General features: G+C 48.9%; 6 protein-coding genes across 6 annotated transcripts; 2 read left to right on the top strand and 4 right to left on the bottom strand.

The window, feature by feature from the left end:
- Positions 1 to 3218: 3218 nt before the first annotated feature.
- Positions 3219 to 3814, bottom strand: LTR64_001641 (uncharacterized protein; the record flags this gene model as incomplete). Its single annotated transcript, XM_064896020.1, has 2 exons — positions 3219 to 3235; positions 3277 to 3814. 2 exons carry the CDS (start codon positions 3812 to 3814, stop codon positions 3219 to 3221), a joined length of 555 nt encoding a protein of 184 aa, XP_064758707.1.
- Positions 3815 to 5556: 1742 nt separating this feature from the next.
- On the bottom strand, positions 5557 to 7187 carry LTR64_001640 (uncharacterized protein; the record flags this gene model as incomplete). The annotated part of the gene is made up of 2 exons (XM_064896019.1): positions 5557 to 6877; positions 6928 to 7187. The coding sequence occupies 2 exons, from the start codon at positions 7185 to 7187 to the stop codon at positions 5557 to 5559; spliced, it is 1581 nt and encodes a 526-aa protein (XP_064758706.1).
- Positions 7188 to 11791: 4604 nt separating this feature from the next.
- On the bottom strand, positions 11792 to 12259 carry LTR64_001639 (uncharacterized protein; the record flags this gene model as incomplete). Its single annotated transcript, XM_064896018.1, has 2 exons — positions 11792 to 11983; positions 12059 to 12259. The coding sequence occupies 2 exons, from the start codon at positions 12257 to 12259 to the stop codon at positions 11792 to 11794; spliced, it is 393 nt and encodes a 130-aa protein (XP_064758705.1).
- A 1423-nt stretch (positions 12260 to 13682) lies between these two features.
- On the bottom strand, positions 13683 to 17960 carry ATG26 (Sterol 3-beta-glucosyltransferase; the record flags this gene model as incomplete). The annotated part of the gene is made up of 1 exon (XM_064896017.1): positions 13683 to 17960. The coding sequence occupies one exon, from the start codon at positions 17958 to 17960 to the stop codon at positions 13683 to 13685; it is 4278 nt and encodes a 1425-aa protein (XP_064758704.1).
- Positions 17961 to 19502: 1542 nt separating this feature from the next.
- On the top strand, positions 19503 to 21930 carry LTR64_001637 (uncharacterized protein; the record flags this gene model as incomplete). The annotated part of the gene is made up of 2 exons (XM_064896016.1): positions 19503 to 20516; positions 21115 to 21930. The coding sequence occupies 2 exons, from the start codon at positions 19503 to 19505 to the stop codon at positions 21928 to 21930; spliced, it is 1830 nt and encodes a 609-aa protein (XP_064758703.1).
- A 1844-nt stretch (positions 21931 to 23774) lies between these two features.
- LTR64_001636 (uncharacterized protein) lies at positions 23775 to 24059 on the top strand (the record flags this gene model as incomplete). The annotated part of the gene is made up of 1 exon (XM_064896015.1): positions 23775 to 24059. The coding sequence occupies one exon, from the start codon at positions 23775 to 23777 to the stop codon at positions 24057 to 24059; it is 285 nt and encodes a 94-aa protein (XP_064758702.1).
- Between the last annotated feature and the right edge of the window lie 17 nt (positions 24060 to 24076).

Genomic DNA, 24076 nt, shown 5'->3' with positions numbered 1-24076 from the left:
ATGCACCTCTTTGCTGAAGTGCTACGAGTCTCCTGCCTGCCACCTCGAGGCTGTTTACAGCCATGACTATTGGTCGCACGCAGTTCCTGCTTCGATTGGAGTCAGTGATATGTATCATGTTCATACGAAATAAGGACATACTCGAGCTGTTCAGGTAGGGCTACCAAAAAATTGAACTGACCGTCTAAGCTCTCGAAACACGACGTTGTAGGCATTGTCGATTTACAGCTCCTCACTTTGTCTAGCTGCTGTTCCCTAGTGGCTATTCAGGTTACCGGACTTCAAGTTTCTGGACGTCGAGGGTTGCGAAATGGCATGCAGAGACGCCTATGGTTCAGTCTCATAAGAGGGAGATACATGATTTATGTGTTGATAACATCGCGAAGAGCTCCCAAGATATCCAAGTCACATAGCTTACCGCTTCATGATCAAAGTACACGTTATATCTTCATGGTTGGCTCACACCGTGCAAATTCAAGGTACGGGACTTCCTGAGTGAGTCCGTCCTCCGCAGAAGCGAGACATGGGTTACGTTATTGTTTTGTTAGGATGGCGATGTAGTCAGGCCTTGACGCCGCACGGCGGTACATAAGCGATTCTCGCTTTTGCCTTCGGCTGTGGCGTTTTCGCACATCCTGGCAAGCCCGGTTGGTGTAGCCAGCCATTTCGATATAAACGGGGTTAGTTGCAGTCGTGTTCGCACAAAACATACAGCAGAAAGAGTCTCGAGTCGAGCGGAAAGTTCCGGTGTTTCTAGCATGGAGCATTTTCAGTGTCTTACAATGTTCAAAATCCTCAATGTTTCGCTACTTCAAACACCACGTGCTTGCGCAATATGGTCGAGCATCGAGTTAATCTAGTACAACGACTAGCTTCGCGCCGGAGGCTAACTCTGCTAGAGATCAACGAATCGTGCATCCAAGACAAAATGGGACAGCAGTTATGACGGGCTAACGAACAGAGCGAAGCGACTTGGTCGATATCGTATCTGCTTTCATCTCGATTAGCCTCAATGGTGTCTACAGTGCATGGTAAGGTTTCACACGAACACATCCGACTGGATCAGACAGCGGGGTCGTTTGTTCTGCCAGCGTCACACAACATATCGCCTCACAGGAACTTCGGGATGTGGAACGTGGTTCCTAACCAGGATCGCCTGATACACCTCGAACCGAGGGGCTAAGTGGCCGAGTCTACTACCAGGTGGGAGCATAGCAGACGACCTCTCTCGGCCTGCATATGCTGCAGCAAATTTGAGCCTATGGCTCGACTAGCGACTTGATCCCACGTTTGAATAGACCTCCATCGTGGCCTCGTTAATGTGGATGGCGAGTCATGCCAAGCAACAAGAGTCGACCAACACACTGTAAGATATCAGTCGATCATTAGTCGGTAGAGATTACAAGAGCTGACCACCAGATTCACAGGTCGTCTATGAAGGTGGTGTAGTCGCCCAAATGGACTTGATGCTTCAGCTGATGCATTTCCCATGCAAAAAACGGCCAGGCTAAATAGAAAGGACGGGCTACTGGACAAGCCACCTGAGTGGTACCGTATCTGGTGCGTAGAAGCTATGTCTGCTTCCTCTCTCAATAGAGACGAGATCGATTTCTGACGAGCTTCGCAAATGGATGGAGAGACTCAGTCTCTACGATCTGCAGAACTGCACCTTGGAATCCACAGGACCACAGTCTGGGCGCCAGCTGTCGAGACCACGAAATGGATCATGCATCCACGGAGTCTGATCCAAAAAAGCACTTGATTAGCTTGGCTACATCTCCGAAGACTTGTACAAGGCGAAAGTCACAACACATCGTACTAGCCGCCGCCGATCATCACCACTTATAAGGTGTCTAAATCTGAATGAACTTGCTGGTTGCGAGCTCATCAAGTCCCCTTCGATGAGACGACTGAGGTCGCTTCAGGTCAGCATGGTGTATGTGAAGAACCTACGAACGTAGTATCGCCGGGGAAGTTGAATTCAAATGTCCTAAAGTAAAGCACTAGTTGTGATCCAACGACGAGGATTACTTCTAGCACTTTGAGCCATAATCGCTCGCGTCTCGCGTCATGTTCGACAATACATCTCCCTATGCACCACGCTTGCAGCACGTGCTGTTCACAGCAGGGATACCAGCTGTGGATCAAGCGTTGTTTGAATATGCTTCTACTTGAGTAAGACGCACGTCAGACGTGCTTGTTCGTCGTGGGGCATCAGAGCCTTCCGCACTACAGTGACCGGGCACGAAGGACGATTCCGGCAAATCTAGATTAGCCACCATTCTGTGACAGCACAAGACCGGCAAGGATGCGGAGGGATAACAACGTATCGGAACCTCCCTGGGCTCCTTGCCCGTTCGAGACCATGAGTACTTTTGCTGCAGCTCCGCCAATGGCATTGTGACTATCCGAGTATCATGATACTAGAGATATATTGATACAAAACACGCCGAATGAAGTGCATTTTGCATTTGCCAGCAGTATTCAAGCTCACCACATCCAGTAGATCGGTTTGAACACGTGAGGCAAAGAGACAGTAAGCTTACGGAGCCTTCGGTGGCGCATCTGGAGCGACTCAATGGCAACTGTTTATGAAGCAACACGCGACCTGCTGCGTTGGCACAACCAGTGCTTAGCTTCGAGAATTCTTCCTGGTGCGTGCAATCACAAGGCAGGTTCGCACCAGCGTTCTCGTTGATTTGAAACCATTGACTTCATGCCTCCATTGGTAGTAGGATGAATCATGACGGTCTGAACCGTGTCCGCACCAGTATTGCAAGCAATAACGAAAAGCATCATATATAGCATAATATACTTGAAAGCAACGTACAATACCACGCATTTGTGGTGTCGAACGTCAGTACTCCAGTGAAACTGAGTGCTGCGGCTGAAACTGACCGCGAACTAAATTCCGGCTACAACATGTTATTTTGTGGCTCCGGAGAAGCCTCCCGGTGGGCCAACTTACGATACTCATTTCGGTTCGAATCGCCTTTGAACACTTCCTCCTCCTCAACACTGCTCTTCATTCTTTGACATCATATAAGACCAATCCACTTTTGGTTGTGTAGCGTCGGTTGACACGAAATCAGTTTACTTAGCTCGCCCTATCTCAAAGTCTCATCATCAAAAGCACCTTAGTCTCCATCCCACCATCTTTGCTTACGACCCTCTTTCTTTCCACAACTTGCCATCCTGTTCCTTCACCACTTAAGATGCTATACATCCTTGGGAACTTTTCTGGTATCGTACTGATTGTCAGCACTTTATATTTACACAGCCTAGCCTTCACTATCGTCGTATCCAGAAGCAGTTGAAATAATCCTCGACCACGCGTGTCTGGACGAACAGCCGCCAGGTAAATATGATACGACTCCTTCTGCTGATTGAGATATGATTCGGGAATTGAGGTTGCAACAGCATCTGGCAAGACACGCGGATGTACAAAGAAGAAGGCGACATACTGCTCCTCTATAGCATCCACGGTACGTTGCATTGATGCCAGGCATAGGTCGTGATCGTCATCCAGCTCGTCCAAACCATTGTTGAAGGAGCTTGTGAAGTTTTCGATGGTGACATAAAGGATCGCACTGTCCATGTCGCGCAATCTTGTGTTCCAGTTGTCGAGTTGAAGTTGCGGAGCAACTGTAGGACAGATATCATATTGACTCGCAGGAATATCCGGCTCGAAAACTTGTCGCGCCAATCGTTGAATTGCTGACAATTGTTGTTGCAGATTGGGCGATATCGAAGAAGCTATACGAATCTGCGGGACGATTTCTTGGTCCACAACATCTCCCTCTGGTGTCGCCATTGTTATTAGGACGAGATCAAGGGGTTCCTATCTCGTCTGGATGAACTCTTGATGTTGCAATGTCAACCATACGACGTGGTGAGGCCACGCACGAATCGCCACTCTTCGGCGACGACATGTGGCCGGTTGCCGATAGGCGCCAATCGGGGTTGTGCTATGGAAATCTTCTCTAGGGGTGAATGTACCAATGCCCCCATCACGATCGATCTTGGTTCCAGTGAGCGCCCAGGGCCATTGAGTTGCGGCTAATAAACAGATATTACCCGAACCAATCGTTTCAATAATCAGAATGGATCCGCTGTCCTGACATAGATACTCGTACATTTATTTGGTCTCAATACGTATCATGGCCTTTGGGGATCCTAATTATCGTACTGGTGGCGAACCTTCCCAAATCATGTCAAGCCTCCGGCCTGCAGGCATAGAATCGTCGATTGTTTATGACTGAACCACAATCGGTAATACCACCAGCCTATCTAGTGTGGCTCTCTAAACGCGTTCCTCCTTTCCCTGCGGGACCTCTGAGCAGACTGTTACTTTATACATGATGAGGCCGTGTACGACGACAACGATTCACAGACACGAAGAGTGAGCTGCTGCGCTAAACCTGTCCTATCCAGGAACAGCAAATGGTTCCTTGGCACATGTCAACACTGAACGAAAAGCTACGCATGTGCAGTTCACATCGTCGAATGCTCGTCCTATGTTCAGATGCAGCTTTAAGGCTATCTGCCGTCAGACATGCTAGACTAGACTGAAGCTGTTTGAATTCTGTAAATCTTCGTGTCCTGCAACCGAGATCTCGATCGCGATGGCAAGAAACGCAATGCACTGCACATTTGCCACTGAACGTTGCCACTGAACGTCCGGCACTTGCCGTGCTGGGCGCAACTTTGGAGTGGTCTAGATCGCTATGTTCTTGGACAATTGCGATTCAGTCATTACATTCGTCATCCTACTGGCTGTTACAGTTACGAACCTATATACCACTTGCACTATGTCTATACGATGCATGCGCATACAACCAGGCAGGAACCAACGCACGACCGAAAATGACATTGAGTCGTCCCAATTTTGTTGTACTTTTGCCCCTTATATGATGCGCCTGTGTACGAAAACGAGTCCTGACCTCTACAGAATTAATGAGAAGTCTCTCTATGTTCAGTACAAGAATCAAAAATCCCACATTATCGGAGAAATTACATGTATCAACCTGTATTTTGTTTCGTGAGCTTGTAATAACCCCACTTCCTATACCAAGTTTCGGGGCAGCCTGAATTCAATTTTGCTTGCCTCACCCAAAGCGCACTTTTGAGATATTTCTGTAACTACCTAAAGAGACAACACATACATAAGTACATATACAGGAACATATAGAGAGCACAATAGACTTCGGATACTCAGGTGGAATTTCTGCACGGCAAGGTATACTCGTCGAGTTATAAACGACTGGGATAAGTGACTTATGATACCGTAGTCAATCAAGTGCTCAAAGCATGACTCAAATAAGTCGCTCTTTGTAACTGCCCATAGTCCATTAAATATACGTTCTCCGAAAGTCCAGCGATTAGCAAGTTTGTGGATTGTTAGGACATCCACAAAAATACTACTCAACATCTACCATTTCGCTTGGCCTAGCTGATTACCGTTGTTGGAAAGAGTCCGCTTCGAATCAGGCAAACACAGGTAGTCGAAGAAATCATTTCCGCTCGCTGTATATACACAAAAGATTTACACACTATCTAACAGATTGGGTGGCTTTTGTCGTGCGTGGCTTGCAAGCTGTGGTTGTCCTGCAAGTTACCCTTTGGCTTCTTGGACCTCTTCTTGTGGCCATGTCTGTGTGAGACGGCGTCTTCGACATGTTTCTTGTACTTCTCGACCGACGCAGCATCCATCTCTGTCAAGGTCTTCAGGGCAAGCTTGATGTCGTTGACAAGATTGTCGCATCTAGACTTGGAGAAGTCCTCTCGAACGACGACGCGCATCATCTTTAGTTTCTCGGAGTGTGGAGCCATAGTGTAGGCAGGTACGACCCAGCCACGTTCACGTAACTGATGGGCAAGAGCAAATTCGTCGAAGTCGTGACCATCGTCAGGATCGAGGCGAAAAGCGACAAGAGGTAGTGAGCGACCATGACCTGGAGACATTATCAGGAAGCCGAGTTCTTCGAGCTGCTCCTGCAGGTAGTCTGCGGTACGAGTCAGGTTAAGCATTATGCTGCGATAACCACGTTTGCCAAGCCGAATCAGTGTATAGTACTGAGCTATGACATGAGATGCACCTTTCGAAAAGTTTAGAGTGAACGAAGCTTGGTCTGCCCCCAGATAGTTGATGTTGAAGATGAGTTCTTGTGGAAGGTATTCTGGAGATCGCCAGACGACCCATCCTACACCAGGATAGACGAGGCCGTACTTGTGACCAGAGACATTTATGCTGACAACTTTCTCGAGACGGAAGTCCCACTGCAGGTTGGGATTGACGAAAGGAGCGACAAATCCGCCGGAAGCAGCGTCCACGTGGATTGGACAATCAATGTCTCTTTCACGAAGAAGTCGGTCGACCTCCTTGACATCTTCATACTCACCAGTGTACGTGAGACCTAAGATGACACAGATACCGATGGTGTTCTCGTCGACGAGGTCCACAGCTTGTTCAGGGTCTAACACGTATCTCTGGTCTGTACAGTAGACATATTTCTCTTCGATATCGAAGTATCGAGCAGCTTTCTCCCAGCATACTTGGACAGCACTGTTCATGACAATATTTGGCTTGTCGTAGGGTTTGCCAGCAGCCTTTCTCTTGTTCTGCCATCTCTTCTTCATTGCCAGAGTTCCCAACATAATGGCTTCCGAGGAGCCAATGCATGATGTGCCGATGGCATTCTGTGTTTCGTCGCCAGTGTCAGGGGCATTGTAGAGACGAGCAATCATGTTCACGCATCTGTTCTGGATCTCGGCTGATTGGGGGTATTCCTCGTAATCGATGAAGTTTTTGGAAAGAGCCTCTTGCATGAGCTTTTCAGCTTCCTCCTCCATGTATGTGGTAACAAAACTGGCGAGACTAGACACGGTTAGCATAAGCTGTTCCTGCCTGCATCTCGCAAGGCTTACTTCAACATAGGGTTGCCATCGAGACTGAGTTCATCCTTAATCAATCGGTAAGCAACGTCTCGAGGCATCTCTCTTTCTGGAATCTCATGGGCCGGGAGATCTTGAGCAGCAAATCTCGAACCATAGACACTGGTAGAGAAGTCATCCTCACCAGGAGCCTCTAGTGAGATGTGCTCAAGACCAGGCACTGTAGACTTTCGTCGAGCAGGAAGCGAGAATTCGCCCTCCTTCAAGGTAGATACTCTATTTAGGTGCACCATGGTTTCTTGTTGTGGCTGTCACCGCTCGTGAAGCTATAGAATAGCAGAAGGGATGAGGTCGGGTTGCAAACTGGAAGCTGCTCAGCTATATCAATCTGCCCTGACTTCAGCCAGAATCTTTCAGCTGCGGTATGACGAGATGCCCCGCGCATGCTCGCTAACATGCCAAAACGGCATGATTACGAACTGCACGATCTTACCTCTGCATTACACGTGCAGTACCTATTTGTGAAGGTGCATCCTGACAGAAGAATGGCAAGACTTCTTAGCTGCAAGATTCCTGCCGGCTCATTGGTGTTTTCCAATCATAAAAAACAAGCTCACAGCTAAGCTCTTGCCCCGCGTCCAGGCTTACAACCTTTTACATGGAATGATCACGACTGCTCAATGATCTGACCGTCCAATTGTCTTCGTGCAGTTCCAGCTCGATTTCAGGAAACGTGTTCGTTCTGACTCATCCGTCTTCCTGACATGAAGACTGATGCAGCATACCTGTAATAGCACGGTGTCACATGGCGCTTATAGCTTGCAGTTCGAAGCACGGCAATCGATAAGAGCTGCTGACAGAAAATTAAGACCTAGCCGTGGTTCAGCTCGTCCCAACATGGCATAGCTGGAACACGTTGCTCGTCCCGTGCCTTTACTGCCTTTCGCTTGGTCAACATGATTGCAAAGGCTGTCACATCCGTGCATTCGCAAGCATAAGCAGTACGAGCGAAAGTAGCGGTGAAGGTTTAATGCACCTCAAGGGGGCGGCGCAAGCTGAAAGCTCAACAACGTTGGCAAATAATTTACCATCGTAGGCATACCAGAGGGAGGTAACAACAAATCATCTTTGTGCTGAAGTAGCACAGGTAAGACTATTTTATAACAAGTGCGATTGCCGTGATCACGGCAGACCCAAGCATCTTACGTATCGTACTCCCTCACAGTCGATCGATAAGAGATTCAAGCTACAGTATCTCACCTTCTACCACGCAAGTGGAGATTCTTCTGCTGCAGCGTAAGCTGTAGGTCGCAGCCAGGACCTCCAGTACTGCTATCTCATAGGTATAAGCGAAGACATCGTTCAGGCACTGCAGCGCAACCGTCAAGGCGGAGATATCTAGTCAATACTCGTAATGCGAACAATTCTATCTCTGTTAAGCATGCAATCCGTCGCTAGTCCATAGACTACTACTTCACTCCGTTCAAAGATGTCTGTTACGTGCTCTCTGCGTAATTCCATGAGGAGAGGTTAGCTCGTGGTCGTGACCCCAGCAAAGTTCGTAGAAAGTTCAACGCCGAGCTCTCTGTCTCGCGTTCCCCAGCTTACTGTGATTTCATTCAGGTACAAACGTGTTCGTTTAGCTTCTGCGACTCCAGCGCATTCATTTTCCTGGTTGAAATTTATTCCTCCACTCCAGCTGCTCAGAAACCTGCAGCAACCATTGTGATAACCGATGGTGAGCTGAGACAGCTTGTTTTCTGCCCTGCAGTATGCCATGCGACACGAACTCGAGTAGAAACCTTAGAAGAGAAGGCATGGCTTCACATCCGGTCGTGCTTCGCTAGAAGCTTTAGATACTGTAGATTGACAAACTTCGAGCAAGTTCAGTCGAGCAGGACATGCTACCCGGGCGAGCAAGACGCGTCCGTTTAGAATTGAGTTGCAGAGGCCGAAAAACTTGTGAGTATCGCGATCAACACGCTGCATGGTGGTACTAGAGTATAGAAGTATACTGCAACTCACTAATCCGAATCCAGTATTCCTGGAGGGCCGCGTTCCAGCGATATATGCGCCCTGCCGATCCTCCTCTAGGGATCATCGTCCTTGAGCATTGGTGATTTGCTGGAACAAACAAGCACAGCAGTAAGATCTTCGGCTTCGATCCACGTGTGGTTCAACACTCTTTTTAGGACTTCAGCGGCGCTTATATACTAGGCTGGCGAGATGAGAGATCCACAATACTTGTACTGTATAGTACAGTCGTGGCTCAAGCGCTTACTCTGAGCAGCAGACAAGCCTTGCTAGATGCATGTTATGAACAGGACCAACGTCGGACAGTCCTCGTAATAACACTACGCGCAGAGATCTGCTTTGCGGGCGTAGGTTCTATAATCTTTAACCACGTATCTCGTATTTGACGTGCCACCGTCGCTACAATACAAGTTTCCAGGTTGCTCTCGCAGCGGAACAGACTCAACGTCGCTGACCGCGCCTGTAAGACGCTAGCTGCTCAGTGTCGGAACGGAACAAATCGGGAAAAGAAGCAGTATTCCACAGAGCAGTCAAGTATCTGCGAAAATAGGCAAAACTGCTACAAACGAACCACTTTGCGGACGGCTTCCGGCATCTCCCAAAGTAAGATTTGGATCGGCAAGCCAGCAATTTCATCCCACTTTGCTCGAAATGCGGGCACACCGCCAGGTGGCTGTATTTCTCCATTAACCAACAAATATGCTTCCGCCATTACTGGAACAGCAAAAACTCGAGATAACAAGGTCCACAAATCGGCATTTCATTACTGATGGAGAAGATACCGAAGCTTGGCCCACAAACGTTTGCACGGTGGACGTTCTTCCCACATCTCAAAACTGCCACCTGGTGAGGTCGACGAGGATACTGTGACCTGAAAGATGACTCAGTGTGTAGTCCAGTATTTGGGTACAAGTACGTCAAAACTTTTTTTATCGCGGCACCTACTCAGATCGTCGATCGTGCAGGCAGGTCCACACAAACCAGTAGTGCATGATAAATGTCATTGGTGGACCAGCACATCCCTTTAATTCGTGGTTTGGTGTCATCAAATCGAGCAACTTCGATGTCGGTGGTTCTAAGAAAACAGCCCGAGGTGTTAGTAGAGCCCATTGAGGTCCAGACTCTCTTGATCGGAAGATCTGACAGACTACTCGTACTCGAGTAAGTGTCCATGATGCAAAGCTCTGCAAATACTCACACTCAAATACTGTGCAGACTTATTGTTACTCGTATCGCTGCTGTTTGCCGAATGAGCTAGCCACCACGAGATGACCTGAATCCAATTTGGATCGACCTTTGAGTACCAACGTCCACTTCGTGCAGCTATCGTAGAGTGGATCTGAATAGCAAGTCAATCTATGAATATATCCTACAGTACTGTAGATTGGAGCTTGAGCGACCTCAAAGCAAATGCTCAAATTGATTACCAGTAGCAGCCGATAAGACCGCAGAACCCTGGGGGTCCCGTCTTGGCCATCTATAGACATACTTGTAAGAGCACCTCCTTGGAAGGTTGTAGAATAGTATCTGGTATTGCTTCCGAAATGTTGGACAGCATGTATCGGTGTCCATACTGGGGCAGCCGGAAAACTCTCTTTCAATCCGTCAAGCCCGTCCTTGCATCACAGTCGCCGGATGGGAATGACAATGCGGAAGCAGCACGTGGATCTGCCCGCCTTGATTTTCTGACAAAGTGTCCATACCACAGAAGATCGTGATCGTATTGAAGAATAGGCCTTCTATAACGCCCATAATTACTGGGTTTGGTGCAGCAGTTGGGGATCAATGTGATAGTGGATCTGTGGGAGCTGAAGATAAAGATTGACCGTCCGTGGAGCTTAGCGCGTTGCTGAATCCTTCGCACAGAGACACTGCAGGCGAGCTCGGGTAGCAGGCAGGACTTTTCTCGGCACTTCTTCGAGCCTGCAAAGTTCACCAGGATAAAACTATACTGGGCTTGCAACTTTGACTGGCTTTGCAGACAGTTCCACAGTCTCAGAAGCACTGCAACACAGAGCTTCTGTGCGTCGCAAATATAGTCGACTCCGCATGGAGAGGTCGACTGCAAGTGAGTGCAAGGCGACAAAGTCGGATCTGTTGGGTGCTTGACCAACGATCACTTTCGTTTGGCTCGTGGACGGACAGCAAGGGATCATCGTCTCAGGTATCAAATCTTATATCTCTTCGTCGCAAGTCAGCACTCATCGAGAGACAGACGTATCCTTTCTTCGTACTAGAGTCAGGCACTGTGGAGAATTCAAGTCCTTCTTGCCCTTACCTCGGCGACCAAATGTCTGATTTCCTCGCAATGTTAGAGCGTATTTGCAACATGTAGGGTGAATAAGTCGTTGTGGCACTGGCAATTCTATCTCATAACCCTTAGTAGATCCTCAACCTGGTGACAATTTTTTTGTGAGTGTCGGAACTGTTGTATGTATTAGTCAAATAGCAACGATTAGGGTTCGCGCGCGACATACTAGCTGCCATTCCGTCTCGCGGCTCTGAGCCTCGCAACGCATCTAAAACAGAACCAAGATGAGGACCTGCTAATTCTGGGTATGATGTGCCTTCCACTAAAAATCCCTGTGGTGTGATTGAAGGTAGTCTGAGCGCGCCGCTATTGCTCAAGTCGTCCTTTGGCGACTTTTTTGTGTTTGGTGATGGGGGTAGCGGAGATGGTAACGAATCCAATCGAACAGAAGGATGTAGCGGTGGTTGCGACCCTATGAGAGATGGCGCCGACTGAGTCAACAGCGGATGGGACGGGGTAAATCTACCCATGGGTGATGGGCTCGCGCCGGACCCATCGACATCCATAACCTCCATACGAGACTCTACAGAATCAACTGATCCATAGTCCTGATCACAGCATTAGTTTGAGGCCAGACGCTGAGCTGCCATTTGCACCAACCTGCTGTCGTGCCTCGTTGATCATAGAACGCACTTCTGGTGACACAAGGGTGAAAATTTCACCCAGTAATTCTTCGTATCTTGCGAGCCTCCGAGACGTGACTGTGAGGTCTTCGACAGTTCTGCCATCGTTATCAATGGCACTCTATGGAGTAAATTATAAGCGGGCCATACTTGCGTTTCTTCCATCCTTTGCCATAACCGTAATGACAAGTCATACCAGTATGAAGACATCTTCGGCAGGCGGGACGTTCGCCGTCACATTTTGTCTTACGTTCTCTACATGGCTCACAGGCATGGCTGGTTCTTGCACGCTCCGGTCGCTCATATCCAGATTTTGTGGTTCGCGGAATAGGAACTTGTTTCTGTCGAGGCTGTGAATGACCTCCCGTCGAGGAGGTGGGTGAGTCCGCGACGCCATCTGGTCTTATCCCATCCGGAACTGATAGCGGCATAGAGACAGCCTCAGATACACCAGTGGGATCCATTATCATTGCAATATATACAAAGCAAATAGGTTAAGAGGATAGCGTTATAAATAGTAAGACCGACAAATAGCCAAACCCCATAAATTTTTTGCACGAGACACGCTCTTCTCGCGAGCACTATTTGGAAGGCTAGATACCCTTAGCAAAGGTAACATTTGAATAAATGTGTGGCATGTGGCAGGCACAACCAATAATGGAATGTAACTCTCAACGGCCACCGCCACAACTTGCACGGCAGGAGTGAACTCTCTGGGGCCGCCATGCAGTCGCAGCCAAGGACACCTTGTGTAAGCTCAATTGTGGTAATTTGAGCGAAGATCACCGGGTCTTGGTGCGGATCACGTTCAATGAAATCTAGAGCTCCAAGGTCCACCACTCTCCAGTGGGTAATGTCCCGGAAGCTTCAGATGTCTATAGCTACAACAACCTACTAACACCTTGTACAATCTTTGTGTCACAAGTAGAGCTGAGTAGCAGAATCCAACGAAGAACGTGATGTGGCATGTGATGCTCGTCGTGGATTGCGTGTGCTAGATGCTCAGACACTAGTAGTACAATGGAAGTTAGCAAAACCCAGCTATACCGGAAACTCTTGACTCGACTACGCTCGCCTGTCCACAATCCCATGAGCTTGAGTGTTTTGATTCGTAAACAGCGTGGCAGCATCCAATAGTGGGTCTTGCGCGTTTGATGTAGATAGGAAAGGAACTCGAGTAGGTCTCAGTCTGTGAAATAAGCCAAAATAATTGTATCGTAAGGTAACTGAAAGTCAAGTAACGGAACTTGACTTTACATGTAAGCTAGCGCTAAGAGTCACGTAATATCACAAGTCGGTGGTTGCTCGACTCCTGGATTATGTTTTCGTTATGCAACGGGAAAAGTTTCCATTTCGTCATTCCATACGAGCAGGAGCAATGACGGATCGTGCTCCCTAAGGGGATTCCCACGATGTCTCCAAACCTTTTCCAATGCCTCAGGCGTGGTCCCGCAGAATGCAGAAGAGGTGGTGGAACTTCGAAACTGCAGATTCTCCGGCGCTGGTAGAAGACGAGTAGTAGCTACCGAATCATTCACGAAACTACCCCATTCATCGCTTGCCGTCCATAAATGTGCTACGGCGTCTTCCCACTAATTTGGAACGCAGTCCCTATACAAGAAACCCTCGCAGCTCTATGATAACAACGTAGTGACCAACCAAGAAGATTACGTCGAGACAGGGTCCCTACTGATAAGGTCATTACAGTCCAGACGTACTACTCGATTGCTCTTGGACTGGATCCGATCATGCTACATTACCAAGCATGAAAGCTGAGCGATCTAGACTGACATCGCACACATGCAACCAAAGCCTTGCACCTAGCCACGACGTTTGAACCTTGCACTATCGCTCGGTTTTTCGCTCGATTGTCCATAGCATGATTCATCAAGACCATCCACGAACGTCCACGATTCCTCGTCCTCGTCAACAGCGCCAAAACCATCGCCTGTCCCGTTCCCACTCTGCTGGCCGCTAGCCTCTGTTTTGTATCCGGAAGCTGCCTTTTGGGACTGAGTCTTGCGCGCCCTGATCAAAGTCTGTGCATATTCCAAGTCGCGATATATTGCTTGAACAGCAACTCGAACGCCGTCCTCGCTTCTAATCTTTTCCCCCAACTTACGGGCTTTTAAGATCATACGCTCACTATGCACAGCTTCCCATATGGCCCGTGCAAGCACTGTGACGTTAATTCGCTTCAAACATATTCCTACCCCAAGGTCTTCTAGGCGACTACCGAAGAAGAATTGGTCGCCGAAAAACGGTTTCGTTATAGTGGGAACGCCGGCTCGCAGACTAGCTCCGGTGGTGCCAGCGCCACCATGATGAACCGCAGCGTCAATTTGTCTGAACAGCCAGTCATGTGGTGCAGCCTTGATCTGGTAGATCTCAGATGGGAGAGCCACTTCGAGTTTCTGCGCAGATGGATCTCCAAGTCGATCAGACCAGCCCTTAGAGAGGATGCAACGAACGTCGGCTTTCAATACTGCCTCAACAACAGTCCTTGTAAGTGCTGCCGGGTCTGCCACAACTATCGAGCCAAAACCAATGTACACTAGTTTCTTGCTCTCCGCTCGTGCCTTTTGCATGAAATCAACAAGCTCCTGCGGAGGTTGGTAGTCAGCTCCTTCATCAAGGAACCAATATCCGGTTACGCGGACCCAATCGGAGTAGTCAAGCGGTGGTGGGACCACATGTGGAGAGTAATTGTACAAAAATGGCACTTTGTTCTGCTGCATGCGTTCGAGGTTCGTGCTTCCCAGTTGCAAATCCCGCTTTCGCCATCTGTTGATTTGCCCGGAGATGCCTTTCCAGAAGACGTTGTCAAACATCACGTAGGACAGATAATTGTATGCTCCGCCATATTTGTGCTCAGGAACGGCAAAAGCATGTGGGTAAGCTCGAGTCCTTGTCCAAGGCATGGTAAAGGCGCGAAAATAGGGTATACCAAGCGCCTCGGCAATATGAATCCCAGCCATCGCACTGGGAGACTCTATGAGAATGTCTGAGTCCTGACAGGCCTGCCAAGACGAGTCTAGAAGATCGTCGATCCATGTTCGAAACTTCGATGTAGCTTCTCTGAGGAAGGAATAAGTGAACATACCATTCTCAACACAGATTCGCATCAATTCTGCAGGATCTCCACCAATTGACACAAAATCGATACCGTGTTTCTGGATCCATGGTCCAAATTCTGCATGCGTCGCGATTCTTGGCTTGTGTCCCTCAGCAAGAAGTCCTTTGCACAATGCAATGTATGGCTGGACGTCGCCTCGCGATCCGATGGTAAGACATGTGACGCGTAACCCAGAAGGAGGTTTGAAACTGATTATTGAGGCTTTGCCATCGTCAAACAGTACTGGTGTGGTCTCATCTTGGACAGGGGGCAGACCTTCTTTGAGTGCGACAACTGCATCTAGACCTGCAGCACCCGGGTTTCTACGTGCTTCTTGTAACATGACATTCTCTATTTTGGCCGCCTCGGCTGCTTCAGCTTCCAATTGAGAGATAATGCCTGATCCAGCTAGATGGCGCATTGATTCCAAATGCTTGAACAAGGTCACAGCGCAGTCATCTCGATTCTCGACAGAGCTGAATTCGAAGAAAAGTTCCTCGTGGCCACGGATGACCAATACTAGTCCATGATAACCGAAGCGAAATCCTTTTTCCTTGTCTACGTTCTCGACGTCTTTGAGAGGAAGTATAAGCTTGGTTCGTGTTCCAGGTAGCAAACTGCGGAAACAAAATTTACTATTGCTAATGTAAATCTTTCCGTAGAGAGGAAGCACCCGGTGCAAGAATCCGAAATAGGTCGCTTGAAGCTTTTCCGTTGCTGGTAATGCAAAGTGCGTGCGAAAACGGTCGCCGTATCCGACATTAGCTTCTTCATCCTCAGGATCGACATCTTGGTCCTCAGCAATTACAGTCTCGTTTTCACCATAGTGCTTTCTTTGACCGGCCCACATGCCAGAAACTTTTTCTAGGTAAGACATAGACTCGGTAGCCAGAAGCCTTGACATACGTTCAGACCTATTTTTCAGATAGCCGGCAAAGGCACCTGCTCGCTGCAAAGGATAAGCACTAGCTTTTACGATTTCTTGGAGTGTTGGGGATGCAGTGCGAGGGTGGTCGGTGCCGACCAGGGTTTGTCCTGTAATAGCTTCTGCTTGCAATGCGACCTTTCGTCCATGGCTCGGTTTTGGAAAGGCATCTTGCTCATCACCTGATAATCTGTTCTCGTTGTCTGTGTCGTCAGAAACGAGAGTGCTCATTCTTCTTACCACGGGGGCGTGAAACACATCGGAGCGAGATAAGATTTGGCTGGCTGACATATCCACGTTAGAAGGTGAAGAAGGAGAAGCTGTTGAAGAATCACTGCCCTTCTCCTGTGTGGGAGGAAAGTATGAAGTTTCAGGTTTCTCTGCAGGTCTTGCGAGCGGCGATCTCGCCGTTCGTCTCTCTCCAGCCATGGGGTGCAACCGCGAGGTGGGCTCGCTCGCCCGTCCTCTTTCGAAGCTCGAACGACCGTATTCAACTGCCTGATCGAAGCTTGTCCTGGATGGACTATTGCCAGATCGTATGAAATCACCACTCATACGAGGTGTCATTTTACCATCTGGTCCAAGCGCGTACGGTGTCAGGGTCGCCCTCACACTTTCTCTTATAGGAGACATTGGGGAAGGCTCCCGGGCAGCTTGGAGGGGTTTTCTTGCACTCGGTGACGGCGACCTTGTAGCATCATCAGCTACAGGTGAAAGCAGATCGACTGAGCCACGTCGCCGTACTGAGTCGTCGAAAAGAGTGCGCAAGGTGTGCATGACATCGACGCCGAAGCTGAAAGAGAAGAAGTATTCGTCGATAGCGTAAGAGTCATCGTTCTCCACGACTCTGACCTTGATAGTCTCAGCAAAATCGACAACGGGACTATCCTCGATATCAATAACGTTCTCCATTGGCAGCGAGATTTTGACACTATCGCCGTCGTTGTGTGATCGAAATATTGTTTTTTGAATCACCTTTACCCACTCTTTAGCACTAATTGCTGAATCAGCTCTGAAATAGTAGGTTCGGTGGTCAGTTGTCACGGAGAAGTCTCTGGGCTCCTTGTCCTTTTCGCCACCGATCGATGCAGATATTCCGTAACGCAAGTCTATGTTACCCTGGGGAAAGTATCGATCAGATGGATTCGAATAGTAGGTCAAAACATCGCCTTTCAGCTCGAACCAATAACGTCGATACTTGGGATTTGATTTGCCTCGCTTGGATAAGTGTCCTGTCTTTACAGCAACGTTGGTCTTCTTGGGCAAGTAAGCATAGAAGCAGATGTGATGTCGTGTAAGATAGAGGTAGCCCTGAAGTAGTACGCTCTGTAGAAGCCAGCATGGAAACTCTGCAACAACAGTCTCGGAGTTATCAAAGCCAAAGATCTCTTTCAAGCGCGTAGCAAGCAGTGTTGCAGGGGAAGACTCGGCTCTTGCTCTGGCAGTTGTTGAGACCAGCTGAGAAGTCTGGCTAGGTCCAGCCGCTTCGTTGGCTTCGTACTGAGCTTCTGCAGTCAACAGCCTGCTCATCATAGGCGCATCCTTGTGATCACCTGTATCCTCATCGTCTGACCTATCGTCCAAGGAGTCTAACTGGCGAATCTTCGATTTGCGGTTCTTTGAAGGCCGTAAGGAGAGCTTTGGGACAGATTGCGTGACCGAGTGGGTAAGACGTTGTAGCGACAAACGCTTTTTCTGTCTTGACTCGTCTAATATTTGGGTCGCATGTATTGATCTGGCACTCTTCTTCGACCCACGTCGTGCTGTCGACTCGCCTTCTTGCCCTGTATTGTCAGGATCGCTGTCGCTTGACTCGTCAAACCTTTGGTTGAAGTCGGTCCTTGAGCCCGCAGCTGCTATCATACCAAATATTGACTGGTTCATATATTGCGCCGGTGCATCGCTACTCCTGCTTGGGGCAGCAACGTCTTCCTGTGCATCTTCTGAGGCTCGAAGGCGTGTTGGAAGTTGGTACGCAGGCAGTCGATGTGCAGGTGTATTTCGTTTTTGCAGCCTCTTCCCACTGGAGAGCGATCGCTTCGCTTCGGCGGCAGGCATCTTAGAGCCTTCGAGCAGCAAGGTAGTCAATAACTTGTTTGTTTTATCACCACCTTTCCACTAATTGTTCCCGCAATCAGAAAGGGTTGGCAGTGATAAGATCTCGACCCAAAAGATTGTGCCAGCACCGAGTGGTGCTAGGTCAACTCTGACCTAGCATGCATGCAACAAACGCTGGTATCAAGAAAACAGGAGTGACGGATATCATGAGTTGCTAATTACGACAGTTGAAAGCATGGTGGTGAATGCATGGATTGTGCAGGGCACATGGCAGTGTCCAGTCATTCAGGCAACACAAAGCAGGGTGTAGAACATGCTCAGTTGTTGTAGTCATCACATACACGACCTGACTCGAGTATTGTCTGCCTGCTGTCTAACATGGTGACACTGCTGCACGTCTGCGGTGCTTGTAGTGGGTTTATCACGAGTGCAAGACTCGATGCAGGCATGATTCAGTCTGTGCCCAACAACAACGCCTCACGTGTGAACATCACCCAGAAGGCACTAGCGTCGAATTTGTGGAAGAGATAATTCCGCGAATACTATTGTGCTCCATACATTACTGGAAGCAAGGGAACGACTATACCCGATAAAGGCTATTGTATGGTCAACAAATTTACCCATCGTCCTCGTTCGATCCTGGTTGTAGAATCGGCAAGAGGCTGTTCGCGCCTTCGTATACTGACCACCAATCGAAATTGCTCAACAACATGTACTCACTCTCGGCGAAGTACCTCCTCGTAAGATGCCATATTCGTCAGAAAACAGTATACAGTCGGCCTGCGTCTGCATTTCACTTACATTGTAAACCAATTGCTTCTGCAATCACAACTTTGAAAAAGAACATCGCTAGCACGAGTTTGCATTCGATACGTTTGAGAGAAACCTCCAACTCCAGACATAGTCGGAGCCTATATCATCGTGGTACCAAGCTGCAATCGACAAGTTTACAATTCTGAAGGATGGAGATCGAGAAACGCCATCTGCTCAATAATGAGCCGTTCGAACTTTACGTTTGGAGGTCTTTCTCGTTATTCGAGACAACCAGGACACTGAAGTTATCCGTCATTTAGCTTTTAACTCATCCTTTGAGTCCGGCTTGTATGCAGTCATGCTTGTAGCTGAACACGAGATCGAGCATGCAGCACAAAGCAATGATTGGTGACAAAGAGCCGAAAGACTTCTATCAGTATGGAAGATGTGTGAAATGTGCTGGAACCTGGGTGTGCCTGACTCAGAATCATAGCACCAAGGATACCACGGAGAACTCCGTACACTCGTGCCCTCATAACCCTAAGGCATCAAGATGGGGGGTCACAAGGGATGGCTAACTCCACAGTGAATCATCAATTTTATTGTCAGTGAGCCGCTGCGAGTTCAAATTTAGGAATTCTCGCAGATCATCTGCACTGGTCTCGCTGCGAGCCGATGCTGACAACATCACTCGCTTGCTTCCGGCATCAGTATAGACACTGCTTGTATTTCAGTGTGCGAGCTCGACCAAGAAGTAGTGTAGCACTCCTTCATCGAAGGGCAATCGTGATGCCTCCACTAACGGAACAGCATGGTTGGCTCACTTCGCCGGTCGTGGTGTGCGCACCGATGCGCCTGATTGCGCTTCCACAACTAGCTGTTGAGGTATCTGGTGCAGGAGGCTTCGGCTTTATTGGCGCGGGAAACAATCTTGACAAGCTCGATGGCTGGTTACGAGAAGCCGCAAATCTGGTTAACGACCACTCTATCCTGAGAATGCAATACGAGGCTACCGGAATTCTGCCTATTGGCTTTGGTTACTTCAACTGGGCGCCAAGTGAAGACCTGGAGAAGGCAGTAGTTGCAGTAAGAAAATGGAAGCCTGCAGCAGTGTGGCAATTCGGTGCTCATAATAACGAAGACTATGCGAACTGGGCTGAGAAAATACGGCAAGCTAGTGATGGCAGGACAAAGGTCTGGATTCAAGTTGGCTCGGTAGCAGATGCTGTGGATGTCGCAAGACATGCCAAGCCTGTCGACGTGCTGGTGGTGCAAGGTACTGATGCTGGAGGTCATGGTTTAGATTCTGGCGCTGGCATCATATCTTTGTTGCCCGAGGTTGCTGATGCTCTTCACAATGCTGGAATGGCTGATATCAAGCTTATTGGAGCAGGTGGCATCATGGATGGCCGGGGCACAGCTGCCGCGTTGATGCTGGGAGCTGATGGTGTTTGTCTTGGCACTCGCTTTCTGGCAAGCGAAGAAGCAGCAATTGCGGAAGGTTATCGTAAAGAAGTGGTACGAGCCACAGATGGCGGCGCCAACACGGCACGTACTAAGGTTTACGATAAACTTCGTGGCACAACATTGTGGCCGGAGAAGTACAACGCTCGAGGTGTTTTGAACAAAAGCTTCTATGATGATAAATCAGGAATGACTTTCGAGGAAAACCAGCGACTTCACGACGAAGCCATGAAGCAGGGTGACTCAGGCTGGGGCGTTGACGGTCGTATCACTACTTACGCTGGTACAGGTGTCGGCCTTGTGAAATCGGTGATGAAAGCTGAAGATATCGTGAAAGAGGTACAGCGCGATGCGATGTCACGGTTGAGATTAGCCGCGAAGCAGCAATGAATACAGCTTGAGTTTGTCGTTGCCTACCAGGGACGTTGATCCCACTCCATCAGGTATGACTACAAACCTCGTTCACGCAAGCCAAAGCAGGTTCACGACGTATTGTACGATCTTCAGCCTTTACTCACCGCAAGAGGGCTATTGAGCCTCAAATATTACGATCATTGCCAGCGAAGTTCAGAGCCAGGAATGCTGTATTCTGTCACTAACATCAGCACGAAGATCATTACATCACTGCTAGTTGACAGCAAAGACCCTGTTCAGTTACGCAAATTCTTTCCAAGGCTATGTAGGAGACATTCTTCAGGCTACAAGAGTGACTGTTTATCCTCGACATCAAACCATCTCCGAATTCGTGATTAACACTCACAGTGAACACCCGAAATATTGATTCGCAACCATGTGTGGCTGCGGAAAAAACCACCCTGAGATGATGATCCTTCATGGACATGTATATCTCAATCGGAAGGAGAAGCCAATGGCATTGATGGTCGATACTGGATGCACGATTTCGTGTATCTCTGATACAGCTGCAAAACAACTTCAGGTTCCTCTGCGTCGATTAGCACGACCAAAATACGCCAGTATGGCCGATGGCTCCACACACGAGATAAAGTATGAGACAATCCTCGATATTCGCATCGGGAAATATCGTGTGAAATGGAAGTTCGAGGTGGGTGCGGGAACGCTCGAGCCTCAGGATATGCTACTAGGGATGGATTGGTTGCAGAAGCTGAATCCGCAAATATCATTTCGACCTCTTGCTTTAAAGGTGAATGGCCTCGATGGTAGATCTTATGAGTTGATTGGTTCGCCAACTCGTGATTGGTGTGGCACCCACGGATACGGCCATACACGAGGACGAGCAGGAGGCCATGGAGGTACTGGTGCGGGAGGGATGCGGATCGGACTCGGCACGGGACCATATCATGGCGGATGTGGCCATGGTTCGCCTTTCGGCATTCAAGGTATTCCAGTCTTCCGGTCGGTCGAAGTGGGCGGGTGTTCTCCTGCAACGTGTGATGAAGGCAACAAGAAAGACACGAGGGACAAGGCATCGTTGAAGGAAGAGGCAAAATGGGTCAACTGGAAGGACATCTTTCCGGATATGACCTGGCTTCCTTTCACGCCTAATGAGCAAGACAACATCACCAAGCAGAAGGTTGAGACCGACGCCAAACACGAGAGCAAGAAACCTTCTGATAAGCAGGTTCAAAGAGAAGTGGGAGCAGCCGGTCGTGCACCGCAGGCTCAGAGCACAGCAACTAAGGTTGCCAATACCAAGGGCGAGGGGAAGACGAAGGGCATCGTGCTTGCTGCGAAATCAAAAAATGAGAGGGGAAGATACGCTCTCTTTCGCTAGAAGGTCAAACTGTCCAAGGTCGTGCTTGCCATGTGTTTTGAGATGGTCTCAGGTTGAGCAAGACTCTGGAACACATAAGAAACCCTGAGTTATTGTTCCAGGATGTTGACGATTCAGTGCGGTACTTTAAGGACTAAGCACAATGTGGTATAAGTCCTGACCTTTCTGCCGATTTTTTTCTGTCTCACTTCGGAGCTCGAGCCGCGCTGAGCAACAACGCAGGGAAAAATTTCCTTGGCACGACTCCACTCCCTCATATTCTTTTGGAATTTCGAAGCGCCAAAGCTAATTTAGCAAGTGAGACACTTCACCCGTGATTGATCTTGCATTCATTCCGCCAATGTTGACGGAGAGTGGCTGTGAGATCCTAGTGGGCATTGCGGCTTGCTTCATCCACACTGAAGCTCGTCGCGTTAGATTTCGAGGACTCAGAACCAATGCCTTATGAGGACCATATCACAATGGCTGTGAGTGATCTAAAGACTCGTTAGCAACAGTTGCATCGAAGCAACGTCGAATGTTTGAGCAGTTGTCCCCATGATGCAAGTCCGGACGTACCATGCCACGACCTCTGCTGTCGAGTACTTAAGCAGCTACCATCCAGCAGAAATTGAATCGCAACAAATCCATCAGACTCGCATCAGACTTGTCAGACTTCAAGATATCTCCGAACAGAATAGCTCGACTCAACGTCTTTAACCACCACATCGCTCTTTCGACATGCATTTCATACTCTTGTTTATTCTGAGTGTTCTCAGTACATCACTAGCTATGCCAATAGCTGTCAACGATGTAAGTCTCCAGGTTACCACATAATCGCTTGACTTGCCAAGCAACTGCTAACATACTGTTGTAGAGCAAGGTTATTAGGTCACCACAAGCTGCGGCAGCCACATATTGTGTCGGTGTTGGCACAACCTGCGGCGTGCCAGGAGGACCACCGTGCGGTGTTACGAAGCGACTTCTTATGCTCTTCGAGCGTCAGACCGCCGCAGCACCTACTGATTGTCTCGCTGGCATTGCTCCTTCCTGCGGACTTCCTGGCCGACCTCCATGTGGGAGTTACTGAATTGGTCGAGAGCTTTTACTTGCGGGAGCAGAAGCTGTAGGACTCGATTCTGACTTGGGAAGATCTTTCGATGGTTGGAAACAGTATGTCTTCGATTCACACAGGATGAGGTGGTCAAGCAAGGTAGTGGGCTGAGCTTCCTGGTGGGTTGGATTTGAGGTCGATTCAGATGTAGTTCTAGGCTTGTAGTAGTTCACAAAGGTGTGTCATTCTCGAGAGTACCATTAACCACAACCAACGTCGTTGAGGTAATGTTGCAGCGTGACAGGACAGTTCTGCATGCACAGGCTTTGAGTTTGGCGCTCGAAGCAGACGCTGAACCTCGAAGGATAAAGTTCGATTGACGCGTTACAGGCGCAGCATGTCAGTCGCGACAGCATTTTGAACTCTTTGCACATTGTCCCCACCACCCTATCTATAATTGCCACGCAACACCGCCGTACGTATTGATTCCCGCATAGTGCCGCGCAAGTCGTGAAGGTTGCACCTAATATTCTTGGCCTTGTCGAACGTGCTTCAAGTCCTGGATCTTGGTCAACACGTTCAGATCCTTTGACGTCACATCGACAGGCATCTCTCCCGGCCTCATCCTGCGAAGCCTCAATGATTGCGACCACCAGGCGGTCCAAATAGGTAGACATGCTTGACCGTGCCTGCAAGTTCTCGTTACCTTTTTGCTATACTGCTACTGACGTGAACACTTTTGCGCTTCCAAGATATAAATAAAACGTCTACTTGAGTTCTCTAACCCTCACTCAAGATACCAGATACCACAATGACCAACTCCCAAGACAACGGAGTCACCGGCGCCGCGAAATTCGTCACCTCGACTCTCGGAAACACGGTCGGCGGCCTCTCTCGCACTGTCGGAGGTGTAACAGGTGCAGCCACGCGAGGAATTGGTGACACCATCGCAGGCGCAACGGGGTCAATGGGCAAGCCTGTTGGTGATGCTCTTGCCAATGCCGGAACGGGTCTCGAGAATGGCTCGAGGGATGTCGCGAGAGGAGTGGAAGACGCCGGGAACTGGAAGAGCGGTGGCACTAGTCGAAAGTTCTAGGAAGAGGTTGAGTTTGA

This window comes from Lithohypha guttulata (genome assembly GCF_036872675.1).
Source record: "Lithohypha guttulata strain CCFEE 5908 chromosome Unknown scaffold_1, whole genome shotgun sequence".
Classification (NCBI taxonomy): Eukaryota; Fungi; Ascomycota; class Eurotiomycetes; order Chaetothyriales; family Trichomeriaceae; genus Lithohypha; species Lithohypha guttulata.
The sequence above is the reverse complement of the archived record's forward strand: the minus strand, read 5'-3'. Positions and strand labels throughout refer to the sequence as shown.